At 45.2% G+C, this 15,264-nt stretch overlaps 2 protein-coding genes across 19 annotated transcripts in view; both read left to right on the top strand.

Moving 5' to 3' along the window:
• Positions 1-2,875, top strand: part of TPST1 (tyrosylprotein sulfotransferase 1) — a 30,930-nt gene extending 28,055 nt beyond the window's left edge. For 3 of the 11 annotated variants that reach the window (XM_038157981.1, XM_038157980.1, XM_038157982.1), the window contains exons 5-7: positions 120-195; positions 1,068-1,115; positions 2,344-2,875. In XM_038157981.1, coding sequence (XP_038013909.1) covers positions 120-164 — 45 coding nt within the window. In that variant the 3' untranslated portion in view covers positions 165-195; positions 1,068-1,115; positions 2,344-2,875. Of the gene's footprint in view, positions 1-119; positions 196-1,067; positions 1,116-2,284 lie in introns of all 11 variants that reach the window. The other 8 variants (XM_038157988.1, XM_038157987.1, XM_038157985.1 and 5 more) reach the window with 8 other exon arrangements.
• A 1,540-nt stretch (positions 2,876-4,415) lies between these two features.
• KCTD7 (potassium channel tetramerization domain containing 7) lies at positions 4,416-14,215 on the top strand. Of its 8 annotated transcripts, none has more exons than XM_038157966.1 (6): positions 4,416-4,584; positions 6,521-6,616; positions 8,714-8,906; positions 9,576-9,745; positions 11,303-11,356; positions 12,543-14,215. In XM_038157966.1, the coding sequence occupies exons 3-6, from the start codon at positions 8,763-8,765 to the stop codon at positions 13,117-13,119; spliced, it is 945 nt and encodes a 314-aa protein (XP_038013894.1). In that variant the 5' UTR covers positions 4,416-4,584; positions 6,521-6,616; positions 8,714-8,762; the 3' UTR covers positions 13,120-14,215. The 8 variants fall into 8 exon arrangements, with proteins under 8 accessions (XP_038013894.1, XP_038013893.1, XP_038013889.1 ...); XM_038157965.1 differs by having other exon boundaries at positions 8,227-8,906; XM_038157961.1 differs by having other exon boundaries at positions 6,521-6,739.
• Positions 14,216-15,264: the final 1,049 nt, after the last annotated feature.

Below are 15,264 nucleotides of genomic sequence, written 5' to 3'. Positions count from 1 at the left end.
AGGGATGGGACAGGTTAAAAATGCTCAGGAATCTACCCCAGACAAAGCATTTTGACTTCTCCATTTGTTCAAATAAAAATGATTTGATTAAAAAGGAAAACTGATTTCTTTTGTTCCAGCCAAAGAAGACAGTAGAAAGGAAGTCTCGTGGCAAGATAAAATGAACGTGGAGCAGTGAAGTGGCATAGCTGTAGTGTGTGTTTCATGTTTTCAGAAAATAACCCTGCTGCGGCCACCAAATCTTTCTGAGCAGCCTTTGTGTGATCTCTAACGTGGGCTTGGCTTTTCCCTGGCTGTTTGCCTGCTTGGATCACTCAGTGCTCCTGCTTTGCTCAGCTCTGGAGAACCATCCCAGCCCTGTTGCTGCCAGCATTGTCCCTGTCACTGAGTGTCTGCTCCATGTGTGCTGCTGAATTCTCAGGAGCCTGCTGGGGTCACTTCCACGTGGGATTGCTGGTGGGGTTGCAGGATTAGCCACCAGAAAGCTGCAGGACGGGGTGTGCCTTAACAGGAGGGGAAATACTGTGGAGAGGGATTAATGGAAAATGCAGGGAGATCCTTCAGAATTGAGCACACCGTGTATAGACGGTGTGCTAGCAAAAAAAAATCCTTTATTTTGAATAAATCCTGGGTTAAATCCTTTAAATCCTTGTTTGCATCCAGTGTCAGTTAAATTATCCTGTTTCAGTTCTCCTGGGGCACCCCAAAGAACCTGGGCCACTCTGACTGATAAATTCCTTCTTCATAGGATAGGGAGGTTCCTGCTAAATTCCAGGAGGTGAATTTATACAATTAGCTTGGTTTAAATACAGGATTTACCAAAATCTGAGCAGATTTATCCATAGCAAAGACAGACCATCCAAAAGACAAAAATAAGCACTGTGGAAGAGTAAAAGAATATTCCTTAAACCATAAAAACCTGCTCAAATTATTGCTGATAGTGTTCTCCTTTAGTATTAACATAACATAACCAAACAGCTCAAAGGTTTGGAGAGCAGACATTGGTACTGATATTTTTGTCCTCTGATGTAAAACAACTAATTTAATTGTAATTATTTTTTTGACAGACTGAACCTATGGAATAGAAGATAAAATGGACATTTCTTGCACAGAAGGTAATAAAAGAGCAGTGCAGTTCTGCTCAACAATTTATTGTTCTTAATTCAAGATAATTTTTGTTTAACTTCTGTAACTCTATGGGTAAGATAAATATGGAGATATGTTTTTAAAGGAAGCTGCTGAAGATGAGCTGGTTTGTGACATTTGATTTAACATCTCCTAGCCAGTATTTCCAAAAATCTGCATTTTAGTCACTGAATAAACAGTGACAAAATTGCAGGGAGCTGAGTCAATTCCAGACCAGTTAAGGAATGAGTGATGCAAGATTTCCTGTGTTAATCCAGGATTTTTCTGCTATCAGATGTTCTGGCGTGACAACAAAAGATGGCAGAATTTAAATCCAGTTTAAAAATAGCCCAAAGCGATGTGCCCTACAAATATCACCAAAATAGATCCTTATGTGGCCATAAATATAAACACCCTAAATATAGCCAACAGCACTGCTCTGTGTAGAAAAAATGGCTCTAAAATCTTCCCTGAGATGAATTACAGACCTTCTCTGGGAAATCAATAGAGAAGCCATCATCTGTTCACACAGTCAATTTGAAATAACTAAAGCATCGCCCTCGTCCTGCCACTTGGCTCTGAGAAATGGGTTTCACCCTGCCATATTTCTGTCTGAAGCTGCTGCCCAGTTTCTGAGAAACCAAACTGGGAACTTCCCAGCATAACTTCCCACTGGATCACAAGGGTTTGGGATGTAAGTGGAAAATCAATATATATATGTATTTTTTGCACCATGCAGCAAGCAGTCACTGATAAAGGAGGGACAGAGCAGCCCCATTCCTTCAGGAATGGGCTTTGTCTTGGCAGTGACTTTTCACTGGGTCACAAGGGTTTGGGATGTAAGTGGAAAATCAATATATATATGTATTTTTTGCACCATGCAGCAAGCAGTCACTGATAAAGGAGGGACAGAGCAGCCCCATTCCTTCAGGAATGGGCTTTGTCTTGGCAGTGACTTTTCACTGGGTCACAAGGGTTTGGGATGTAAGTGGAAAATCAATATATATATGTATTTTTTGCACCATGCAGCAAGCAGTCACTGATAAAGGAGGGACAGAGCAGCCCCATTCCTTCAGGAATGGGCTTTGTCTTGGCAGTGACTTTCCACCTGCTGAGGCAACAGTGGCTACCCTTAATTCTGCATTATTTGTCGTTCCAGGATGAAAAGCTGAATATTGCCAGGAAAACTCCCACATAACTTTATTTCTTTTTCCCTAGAAGATCAGCTGCTGCCTTTTCCATGGGAATGATCTCTCAGGCCTGTCCCCCTGGCATCAGAGGAGTGCTGCTCATGGCCTGCCCTCTTCAGAATGTTCTCTCCTCTTTCTTTCATCTGTTTTTGTTCCAAATGTTGCTGTTGTGAGCGCATGTAAACCTGTTAAAAAACAAAAAAAAATCACTAATGTTAATGTAGAACTGCATTACATTCGCACAACTATTTTTCTTAAGGTTTTAAAAAATGCAAAAGCAATGCCTGTCTCTGAAATTGCTCCTCTGTTTTAATTACAGGGCTCCATCTTCAGATTTTTGTTTCTTGTAGCAGTTTGGTTTTAAATGTACAAAGCTTTCAAGAGTGGTCTGTGCTTGTCCTGAAAGATTCTTGGTGGAAAAGTTGTTTGTTTTATTCACATGTGAAAAATGTTAAATATCTTTTATTTAAAAAGAAAAAAAAAGTTGATAAATTACATGTACAATTACAATTCAATGATCTTTTGTATTTTATTTTTCAAAATAAATGCTTTAAATGTGATTTTTGTTTGTTTATTTCTTATTTAATGGTCTTGCTTCCAACTTAAGATTTAAATAATTCAAGATATTGACATGTTAATAATAATTCAAGATATTGATGTGAGGGAAGATATGATCTCATGTCCTGGCTTTGGATCTTATTTTAAGGTTTGCAGTTAAATGCATTGTGTTTGCTTTTAATAGCTGGGTGATGAAGAAATAGTAAAATGGAGTGTCCCACTGAGAGGTGTAACGTGAGATTTGTTTACTGCAGGTAGAAGTAGGTAATTTTAGACTCTTGAATTTGTTCCTTAAAAGCAATTTTGTTCAGAGCTGCTCTGCTGGGGGAAAGTGCTGCTGTGAGTTGTACCCTAAAGTTTCCATCTTTAGGATACAATGTGGAACATGACTATTCCATGAGTTATTTTTGGGATGGTTGTTGTGGCTCCATTTCTGCTCCCCTCGCTGGTTCAAGGCGGTGAAGGCGGTTTCAACCTTCCCCACTGGTTTTGAGAGGAGTTCGCGCCGGAACATTTGTATTTCCTCGCCTTCTGCATCTGACGGAGTTTTGGTTTTCTTCTGTTTCTCCGTGTGGGGTGATGATAGACCCGCAGTGCCGTGAGGAAGGGAGATCTGTCCTGGTGCCGGCTGAGGGCAGCGCGGCCCCGCTGCTCCCGAGGCCGCTGATGAGCCCCACTGATGAGCCCCTCTCATTAACCCCGCTCGTGAGCCCCGCTGATGAACCCCGCTCGTGAGCCCCGCTCGTGAACCCCTCTCATGAGCCCCGCTGATGAACCCCGCTCGTGAGCTCCGCTGATGAGCCCCTCTCATTAACCCCGCTGATGAACCCCGCTCGTGAGCCCCGCTCGTGAACCCCTCTCATGAGCCCCGCTGATGAACCCCGCTCGTGAGCTCCGCTGATGAGCCCCTCTCATTAACCCCGCTGATGAACCCCGCTCGTGAACCCCGCTCGTGAACCCCTCTCATGAGCCCCGCTGATGAACCCCGCTGATGAACCCCTCTCATTAACCCCGCTGTTGAGCCCCGCTGTTGAGCCCCGCTGATGAACCCCTCTCATGAGCCCCGCTGATGAACCCCGCTGATGAACCCCTCTCATGAGCCCCGCTGATGAACCCCTCTCATGAGCCCCGCTGATGAACCCCGCTGATGAACCCCTCTCATGAACCCCGCTGATGAACCCCGCTGATGAGCCCCGCTGGTGAACCCCTCTCATGAACCCCGCTGATGAACCCCGCTGATGAACCCCTCTCATGAGCCCCGCTGATGAACCCCTCTCATGAGCCCCGCTGATGAACCCCGCTGATGAACCCCTCTCATGAGCCCCGCTGTTGAGCCCCGCTGATGAACCCCTCTCATGAACCCCGCTGATGAACCCCTCTCATGAGCCCCGCTGCTGAACCCCTCTCATTAACCCCGCTGTTGAGCCCCGCTGTTGAGCCCCGCTGCCCCCGCCGGGCGCTCCCGGAGCCGCGCGGCGCTGAGGGCTCTCCCGGTGCCGCCGCCGGGGCGGCTCCTCCCGCCGGGACCCGGATGGGCCCGTACGTGACGCGGGGGCGCGGCCGCTCCCCCGGGCCGGAGCGGAGCCGCAGCCGCAGCCGCGGGCGGGGACAGCCGGGCCCGCTCCCTCAGCCCTCCCTCAGCCCTCCCTCAGCCCTCCATCCCCGGCGGGGCTTCCCCCGCGGCCGGGGCTCCGGTGCCGACCCGCGGCAGGTGAGGGAGCGGCGGGGAGGCCGCGGGGCTGGAGGGGCGAGGGGAGCGGAGGGACCGCGGCGGTGGTGCCGGTCAGGCTGTCACCCTGGCAATGTGAGAGTTAATTTTTAATTAGCTATTAATGAATTATTGGTTATTTTCCTGAGTGCTGGCGTGCCCGCCGCCTGGGTTTGTGCTGCCCCATTCAGGCGCTGTGGTGATGCCGGTGCTCCTCAGAGCTGTCAGACGGCTCCGAGCTCTGAGAGCTGAGGGATTCCGTGAGGGGCCCTGGTGTCCTGAGAGCTGAGGGATTCCGTGAGGGGCAGTGCCAGCAGCAGTGAGTGCAGCCCCGGTGTCCTGAGAGCTGAGGGATTCCGTGAGGGGCAGTGCCAGCAGCCCCGGTGTCCTGAGAGCTGAGGGATTCCGTGAGGGGCCCCGGTGTCCTGAGAGCTGAGGGATTCTGTGAGGAGCCCCGGTGTCCTGAGAGCTGAGGGATTCCATGAGGGGCCCTGGTGTCCTGAGAGCTGAGGGATTCCGTGAGGAGCAGTGCCAGCAGCAGTGAGTGCAGCCCCGGTGTTCTGAGAGCTGAGGGATTCCGTGAGGGGCAGTGCCAGCAGCAGTGGGTGCAGCCCCGGTGTCCTGAGAGCTGAGGGATTCCGTGAGGGGCAGTGCCAGCAGCAGCGGGTGCAGCCCCGGTGTCCTTCAGCCCTGGTCACTCCAGCCCCCAGCCTGGTGTCCCTGCTGTCTGCAGGGTCACTGGGATGTAGAGTCCCATTCTGCCCACCCATACAGCTGTCTTTGCTCTCAGCTGCAAAGCTGAGTTGCACAGCCCTTTCATCATACTCCTGTGGTGGTGTTTGTGGCTAGAGATGCTGGGGTTACACAGTCCCGGGTTCTCCAGGCCAATGTATAACACAGTTTATTGCCCCTCTTCCAGGATGTTTCTTTGCTGTTCTGACACAGAAAAATTGGAATTTACTGGATGTTGTGTCTTTTCTCTCTGTGTTCACACAAGCCTTACAATCATCTGTGTCTCTTGAAGATGGTGATGCAGACGCTGCAAATCAGGTCTCAGTTACCCCAGTTTCTCTTTAAAAAGGGCGAGCCTTCTAACAATCCAGTTGTATCTCCCCAAAAAAGCACATCCCAAAGAGTTACCTTTGAACAGGAGTTTGTGTGGGACTCCTGTGATGGGTTCACAAATCAGAACCTTGATAGAAAAGCCTTTGACTCTATAACCATTATGTTGGTGTGTAACTTTATTGGGGTTGTAACTTTGCCAACACTGGCGCAACCTCAGAAGGTATTTAAGAAAAAGTTGTTTAAACCAATATGGAGAAGTTGAGAGAGCAGCAGAGCCTTGAAAAGCTTTTCTAAATCTTAGCATCAAGCCCAATTCAAGGACTGCTGTCATTCTCTGGGGAATGAAACCAAACTGGCAGGGCCAGCTCATTTACTGAGCTTTCTTTGCTGTGTGTGGGACAATATCTGAGCTGTCCCCAGCAAAGCTCCAGGAAGCAATCCCCGCTTTTAAATGACAGGTGGAAGGACTAGAAGGAGGCATTTCTGGTAGAGTTGGATGCTGCTGATGTGATATTAGATTTAATGATAATTTTATTTATTGGTGGTGTTTTCTGTTGATCTAGACCTAGATATATTTGAAAGTGAAATAGAGGCAATTGCTTAGTTTAAATAAATAAATTCTGTAAATTTAATGAGAGATTTAACAAGGGAATATTTTGACACATAGTTAAAAATAATTATTGCAGGTGCTTTGAGTGCAACGAAAAGGATCAGTCCAGGTTTGGATGGGGCTTGGAGCAGCCTGGTCTGTGGAAATGGCAGTGGGGTGGAACTGGATGATCCTTAAAGTCCAGTTCAACCCAAACTACCCTGGGATTCAGACTGATGTGTTTTCTTTGTGAAACGCAGAGATTAACTTGTGGTTTTCTTCCAGGAGGACTCTGCTCGTGTCAGCACAGCTCTGTTTCACTGCTCCCTGGGTGAACAGGAGAGGGACTGCACTCACCTTTTAATGAGCGTCAAAAAACAGGTTCAGCTTGTCAGTCATTGATCTTTTTATTGCCACTCCTTGTTCTCAAAATCCTGCTCTCATGATGGCCTAAACCTCATTATTGAGGGCTTGTTCTGGGTGGATGTTCCAATGGCAGAGAAGGTTGGTATCCTGAGCAGAAGACAATTAATGCTGTCTCATGGCTTTTTTCCTTAAACCCTGGTGTCATATTGAAGGAGATCATGAAAGAGGGAGAACAATCCCTTTTTCTCAGGCTCTAGCTCTGGTAGGAAAGAGACCCTTTTGGTGCAGTGCCAAATGGATGAGCTTACCCCAAAAAGCCATTCTGTGGTCAATAGTGCTGATACAGTTAATGGAGTGAATGTTGTTTATTCACCATAAACTGCATTTAGTGAAATCTATGGGACATCCTTGAAAAATGCAGACTAAGATCACATTTTTGTCAATCTTGTGTTCTTTTGAGTACTTTAAAGAGAAGTAGAAATAGCAGCCAAAGCACTGGTGTCACGTGGCAGTTTTATAAATAATACTTTCACAGTAAATACATGCTCATCCTCACTTTTTAACTGTGCATCTTATAAATGCTGATCTGCAAGCTTTTTTTCTGGCTGGTAATTTGTTTACCTCCTTAAAAGAATCCCTAGCAAAATAATCTTTTATTTATATTGTGTCTATTCTTTATCTGTGAGGCATAGTTGAGTTGTTTGGATAACTGAAGATGTCAGAATAAACATTGTTTTAGGACAAATATTAAAATTGTTAATAGGGTGTGGCCCTTCAGAAGCTCTTCCATCCTTATTTATCTGCCCGTGCATTGGACTGGGGTAGAAAAAGAATTATGAACTGTAGAGAAGAGAAATTAAATCCCTCTCTGAGCTGAGCCAGCCCTCTTGATGATGTTTGGAACTTCACAGTAGCTACTTATCTATGTTTATTAGGGTGTTAAACAGGATCTAGATCTAAACAGGATCTAGAATTCATCTCCAAATTTTGGGGAAAGAAGGCTATGCACATTCCCACAGAATGTGGAGATTTTTCTGATCAGGTCTCCTGTTTTGCTCGGGAGCATCCCAGCTCTGTCTGGGTTCACTCTGAACTCAACATTTCCTTTAAGAGCTGAGATCTAACAGTGTGCACAATGGCTCTCAGCAGCATTATTATGGCAGATTTCTTTTTCAATTGCATGTCATTTTTTTACTGCTGATTTTGAGGGAAGCACCCTTGAGTGAATAAATAAACGTGCCAGGTGTGCTTGTGCAAACAATCCTGCTCTTTCTGTATTTTATAGTGATTTGAGAGAAGGTTTGGAGGTGGATAAAGCCTCTGGTGGTGGAATGTCTTTGGTAGGGAGTAGCGATGCTGCTGGAGACACCCTGGGAACGGGGATTTTACATAATGCAGTGTAAGGAGAGCAGCGGGCTTCTCTCAGTTATCATTTTAGTTTGTCAGCGCATGCCATTGTCCCGCCGAGCATGGACTGAGAAGCCTTGCAGGCGTTAAATTCAGTCGATAATTAGCAGCGTGCTAAGGAGAGTGAAACATCCGTGTGTGCTGTGATGCGATGCAGAGGGCAGGGAAACGCCTGCTTTCCCCGGCTGCTGAGAAATCCCGGTTTTCCCATTTCCCAGGGAATTCCAGAGCCCGGCCGAGCCCTCCCGTGCCCGTCCCCGCCGCCGGCGAGCGCCTGAAGGTGACAGACGGAGCCGGGCGTCGCCAGTGTGGCACGGACGCGTCCCTGCATCCCGCCCCTGGCAGGGCCGTGTTCCTGCATCCCGCCCCTGGCGAGGGACAGGCTGGGACAGCGGCCACCCAAATTCTCCCAGCAAATGACATTTTCCTGCAAAGCCGCGCCGGAGCCAATCGCTCCCCGCACCGTGCAGCCAATGGATGCCGGGCTCTTCCAGCCCCTGCCAGCGGCTCGGCGGCTGGAGGGCCTTGGACCAGCTGTGCCGGCGGCATTCCTGCCCGCAGCCCTCTCCGGGGTGCCCGGCATCCCCGCTGCTCCTCCTGCCGGGAATAACGCTGCCGCTGGCAGCGCTCGGGGTGCCGCGGCCGCTGCGGGGAGCGCGCCGGCCATTGCGGTAATTCGGGCGATTAATCTGGGTCTACCTTCAGCACTGCCACGGCCTCCTACCCAGCAGAGCTGCTCCCCAGAGCCAGAGGGATGGTGGTAGTCACGGGGCAGAACAAAGTGAGTGCCACCCCGGATGATGCCATGTCGAGCTCGGATGCGGAGGATGATTTCCAAGAGCCGGCCACTCCCACCGCCACCCAGGCAGGACAAGCGCTACCTCTGCTGCCTCAGCAGGTAAGAGCTCACCTGAGGCGGGGATGACCGCGGCAGCACAGACTGCTCAGGGGCTGAGGAATTCAAGATTTCATTGCGGATACTCAGCTCGCTTAACGCGTTTGAATAAAACTCCGTCTCTTGAATGTGTTTGAGTAGCTCGGCAGCTTTACTTACAAGTTCCATCCAGGTTTGGACTTGAGACGTACAATTATGTGTTTATTCTGGTTCTTAAGGCAGCCTGGGGTGTGATAGTAAGATTTCAGGCCTCGTGTAAACAAATGCAATTTGTTTTCGTGTGTAGTATAGGCTGGTTGGGTAAAGGAAGCAGCGGAGTGCAAGTCCCAAGGTTGACCTGAGATTTCTTCCCTTTTTTTTTCCTCTGTGTAAGGCTTGGGAAGGAGTTTTGTTTTGTTCTTTCCTTTCCCCAAAAGAGCCAAGAGGAGGCATTAATATCTCAAATATCTGCTATTCCAGCTGAGAGATTTCTGCTGTTTCAGATTCCCAGCTACAATCAAACCACTCCCTGATTCCTCCCAGCAGCCAAAGCATCCAAATTTTCACCCCTCAGAGCTCCCTGATCTGTGGCAGCAGGGCAGGAGCCACACATTGTCCTGGTGGCAAACGAAGCCGTGCTGTCACCTGCAGAGGAGTGGCAGCTCCTTGCTGATGCCCTGGTTGCTTTTGCAGTTCCCAGAAGTTGTCCCACTGAACGTGGGGGGGATGTTCTTCACCACCAGGCTGTCCACGCTGCGCAGGTACGAGGACACCATGCTGGCAGCCATGTTCAGCGGCAGGCACTACATCCCCACGGACAACGAGGGCAGGTACTTCATCGACAGGGATGGCACCTACTTCGGGTATGTACACGCCCTCAGGGCAGGCTTGGCAAGTTCCTACTGAAAACTTCTTTTTAAACTTGTTTTGAACAGTTCTTTTCCTGAAAGTGCAGCATTTGACGTTGCACGCCTTCAAAGCGTCACAGGAGTGACTGCAGTCAAAAATTCTTTGTTGGTTGTGCAACGGGAAAGGAAAAACAAGAAATGTTTTGGGTTTGTGCATTGGCTCCCCTGGAGTATCTCCTTTCAAGGTATCAAGTTGTTTGGATGGTTTAAAGAAGTGTGTGGAAATAGGAAACCCCTTTGCACAGCACTGGGTTTTAATTGATATTAAATTAAATATCAATTAAAATCAATTATCTGTGAGGAAGAGGGAATGGAAGGAATGAGTCTAGGATTCATACACAGTTGAAAAGATGATGTTTTCAATCTTTAAACAGGATATAACTGCTAAAATAAGGCCTTTAAAGATTTTCTTTTTCTAAATTATTTTTGTTGGTAGTGCCATACTCCTTCACCTCCAGGATTTCTTCCTTCCTGCTCAACTTCTATTTTATTTTTAATTAAACTAACCATGATTACTAATGCTCTGTTTGAATTGGGATGAGATTGCTAAAAAAGGTGAGCAGTGTTCATAGGTTCAGCTTTTTGCCCAAAAAGAGCACCTTGCAATTGATTCCAAATTTCTTGTTGCTCCCTATTGCCTTCAACAGAGGAGCACTGAATTATTTTCAAAGCACTTTTGGGTTGTACCATAATCTAGGACAGATATAGATTAAGCCACTGTGTTTATTCTAAAATAATCGTGTGTTTACATGAGGCAATTGTTGGAAAACCAATTAATTTGTGATGTTATCAACCCCAGCTGAAAATACAGCTGGAACAGAGAGCCAGGTTAGCACGAGCTGTATTTGTTGTCATTCTAAGATTGCAGTAATGCTGCTTTTATTTGATAAGGTTTTCTTGGTTAACACTTATAAAGTGATTTTTTTTTGTTTATTTAATAAGGTTTTGTTGGTTAATATTTATAAAGTGATTTCTTTCTCTGTTGCTGAACAGTGTTTCAGAACTACGAGGAAATGTTTTGTCTCTTTTGAAAAAATTCTGATTATTGTTCTGTAAATGTCTGTGATCTGTGAAGAGAAACCTCCTTTGCAGATGTCCCATCCACTCAGCTGGATCTGTGTGGAATAAAATTTTCTCTGGGAAAACGCAGAAGTTGATTTTGTCCCAGATCTAAATTTGAAATGCGGTGACCACAATTTCTTTCCCATGAAGCACTCTGGCCTCTTCTGTGTTATAAATGGTTTCCTCCACAATGGATGTTTGGTTTAAAGTCCACTGATATTTTTTTCAAATGAGTTTTAACATCAACTGAGGCAAAATGTGAAATAATGGCTTGGAAACCTGAACGTGGCAAGCTCTTTTACAAACAAATGTTGGGAATATGGCTCATTTATTTCAGTTACTGTCTCACTAGAGCAAACAGTGAATATCCAGCATTTCCTGTCCTTCCCCACCTGCAGCAGTTTTGGCAGAAATGTGTTTGTTAATGATATTTTTGCCCTTTTTTTTTAGAGACATACTAAACTTCCTCCGATCTGGTGACCTGCCCCCCCGAGAGCGAGTGAGGTCAGTGTACAAGGAAGCTCAGTATTATTCCATAGGACCCTTGCTAGACAATCTAGAGGATATCCAGCCTCTTAAAGGAGAGAAAGTTAGACAAGCTTTCCTGGGCCTAATGCCATATTACAAAGGTAAATAAACAAAGTAGCACTGACTGTTTCTTCTAGTGGGATTGCAGTGTTGAACCTCGTGTTGCAGTCTGCTCTCAGCTCCCAGACTGAGCCCTTTGCAGCTGGGAAGTTTACTCTGTATTTTTTATGCTGTTTGGAGCTCTGAGCTCTCCGCACCCTGCTGCATCCCAGGGTGTGGGTTTCCATGCTTGCAAGGGAGCAAGGTTAGGCTGTAATGTTATCAAACAGAGGGTTTGTCTGCATTTGCTCTGCCAGGACCTGCAGTGAATAAACTTGGCCTTGTAGTGAGGCCAGATACCTTGGGCATGTAATAAGGCTCCCAAGCTCACCAGATAATCAAGATTGATTTGATTATTCTACATATTATATAATCATATAATATATTATATAAATTAATCATATGATTATATATAAATATATACTTTACATTAAACATAATAATATATTATATATAATATGATAAATATATAATATAAACTATATTATAAAAATATATTTAATATATTATATATTTTATATAATATTATATAATTATATATTAATTTATATACATGTTTTCTATAATAAGGCCACCAAGATCACCAGATAAAAGAGATTTATTTGATTATTCTATATTTTATATAATTATGTAATATGTTTAATATAATATAATATATATTATATAAATGATATAATTATAAATTAATTTTTATATATTTTAATATAATAGGGCCACCAAGCTCACCAGATAAGAGAGATTTATTTGATTATTCTATATTTTATTTTATACATATTATATAATATATAATATATAGTATATATTTTATATAATTATGTACTTTGTATAACATAATATATATTAATAATGTAATTATATAATATATTAATTCATACACATATTTTATATGATAAGGCCACCAAGCTCACCAGATAACAAGACTGATTTGGTTATTCTGTATTTTGCTGCCTGCTGCTAACATCATGCCGAGAAACCTGCAGGGAAAGGTTTCCCATGAAATGGCTGCTCTTGATCTCTGTCCCTCGGCCATTCCCTGGGAGCCTCAAGCGCGCGTCTTTTCCAGACCACCTGGAGCGGATCATCGAGATCGCCAAGCTGCGGGCCATGCAGAGGAAGGCCAGGTTTGCCAAGCTGAAGGTGTGCGTGTTCAAGGAGGAGATGCCCATCACTCCCTACGAGTGCCCCCACTTCAACTCCCTGCGCTTCGAGCGCAGCGAGAGCGAGACCAAGCTCTTCGAGCACCACTGCGAGGTGGACGTGTCCTTCGGGCCCTGGGAGGCCGTGGCCGACGTCTACGACCTGCTGCACTGCATCGTCAGCGACCTGTCCGCCCGCGGCATCACCGTGGACCACCAGTGCATCGGCGTGTGCGACAAGCACCTCATCAACCACTACTACTGCAAGCGCCCCATCTACGAGTTCAAGATCACCTGGTGGTGAGCCTGGCCACAGCCAAGGAGCGCAGGGGACAGCTGCTCTTTCAAGGTCGCCTGGCGGTGAGTGTGGTGGCACTGAGGGGTGAGAGGACTCCTAGAGGACAAATGCTCTTTCAAGATAACCTGGCAGTGAGTGTGGTGGCACATCGAGGGGTGAGAGGACTTCTAAAGGACAAATGCTCTTTCAAGGTTGCCTTGTGGTGAGTGTGGTGGCACTGAGGGGTGAACAAACTCCTAAAGGACAAATGTTCTTTCAAGATCATCTGGTTGTGTGTTGTGGTGGCACTGAGGGGTGAAAGGACTCCTAGAGGACAAATGCTCTTTCAAGATCATCTGGTTGTGTGTTGTGGTGGCACTGAGGGGTGAGAGGACTCCTAGAGGACAAATGTTCTTTCAAGGTCGCCTTGTGGTGAGTGTGGTGGCACATTGAGGGGTGAAAGGATTTCTAAAGGACAAATGTTCTTTCAAGATCACCGGTGGTGAGTGTGGTGGCACTTAAAGGACAAATGTTCTTGGCAGTTGCCTTGCTGCTGACATTCCTTGGGATCAGCCTGCTGGCAGGGGTTGGGAAAACCTCTGGAAACTTGAAGAACCAGCCTGAAATCAGACTGTTGGCTCAGGTACCTTAACGAGGCACAAAACAAAATCACCTCATGCAAAGGATGGAGGGCATGGCTGAACATCTGCTGGAAGGTGCCAGCAACCACGTGGCTTCAGGATGGAATTGCAGATTTTTCCTGCATTTTTGGGAATCTGGGGTGCTACTAAAGCTGACGTTTCAGTTTTACCCTCTTAGAAATGTTTTAGTTCCTCCTTCTGCTTTATAAAGTTTGACTCACAGCCGGCACAAAGATCTGGAAATGTCATTTTGATGTGCTAGATAATTTAAAAAAAAAAGAGTACTCCTTATATATTATTAATCGTTGTCAGGGTTAAGCTGTATTTCTTTTTTAATTAAGAATCTACGTTGTGAATTATAATGTTGTACTTCAATTATTTCTGTTGTTATCAAAAGGAATAACAGATCTGGAATATATTCCTTAATGCTTTTAGGAATAATAACTGTTCATGGAAGACTTGTGCCTGTTTTTAGCCTTAGAAATTTTAAATGTTTACAATATCTACAAAAAAAAAAAAAGCTCCTTAGAATCAGGTCATTTGCAAAGGCTTTTGGTAAATGAGAAAACCCTGTCTGTATGTTCCTATTAGCAGTAGTAAGAGGAATATTTAATGTATATTATTTTATTACTGACTCTTTTTACATTCTGTGATATTAAACTTTATTTTAGACTTAAAGTCAGATGATATTAGACAAGTGCTTCCTTCACCTCACCTTTTTCAGACAATTAGATCTTAATTTTATCCTTCTTCTTGACCCTTCTTGGTGTCGTAGAAGGAAAAACAAAATTCCAACTTCAGATACTTTTCCACTCTTAAGCAGTAGGAAATTCCTTTCCATGCTGGAAGAGGCAGCCACTGCAGAATCCTATTTTCTTCAGGTCATTTTTGTCCTTCTGACATGAGCAACCACATCCCAAATTTCAACTACTGCATTCAGCCCAAAACTGAGAGGGAGAAAAGTCTGAAAATCTTATTGTTTGAGGAGGTACAGGAAACTCCAACCCCCTTGAAGGGGCTTCAGAATAATCGTAAAGAGAAAGAAAAAGTAAATCTTTGTATATTGTGTTTCACTGGATTCATTCATCCAATATTGCTTCATTAAACTCCTGCCCAAAATTCCTCAGAAACATGAATGACAGTGATCAAAATGCTCAGTCTTCTGAGACAATTTTTAGAATAACTCCAAGAACTTAAGGATTAAATGACAAAAGAGACCATTTTTTTGCCTTGTCCCGCTTTTAGGTATTTAATTTAGCAATGGATGGTCTCTCCGAGGTGGGTGTCTCCCTGCTGAGCTCTGCAATCCTTACACAGCATCATGGGCCAGTGCTGAGTTTCAAGGGCAGAGATAAATTCGAATAGAGGGAGTTCTGCTCGTTTGGATCTAAATTTAAGTTTGTTTCAACTGTCTCCTGAAATAATGGCCTCGGTGTTCCAGGGTCCTGGAGTCACGTTTGGCAACCCAAAATTAAAAGTTCAGCTGAGACTAAAGTTTCCCTGCAAGGAGAGGAATTTTGCTTGGTTTCTTTGCTGCTTTGCTGCTTCGTTTTTTTCTTTCTTCCCAAGGAATCTAAACTGCAAACCACAATTTCTTGTAGAATTCAAGAACATCTCAAAGCCGAGCCTTGCAAAGTTTTGGCTGCTTGTGCACGTCAGATATTTAAATTCAGGATTTTCAGATGTTCAGAATTAGAGATATTCAGAATTAGAGATATTCAGAATTAGAGA

Source organism: Motacilla alba, chromosome 19 (assembly GCF_015832195.1).
Source record: "Motacilla alba alba isolate MOTALB_02 chromosome 19, Motacilla_alba_V1.0_pri, whole genome shotgun sequence".
Classification (NCBI taxonomy): domain Eukaryota; kingdom Metazoa; phylum Chordata; class Aves; order Passeriformes; family Motacillidae; genus Motacilla; species Motacilla alba.
This window is presented reverse-complemented; position numbering and strand designations above follow the sequence as displayed.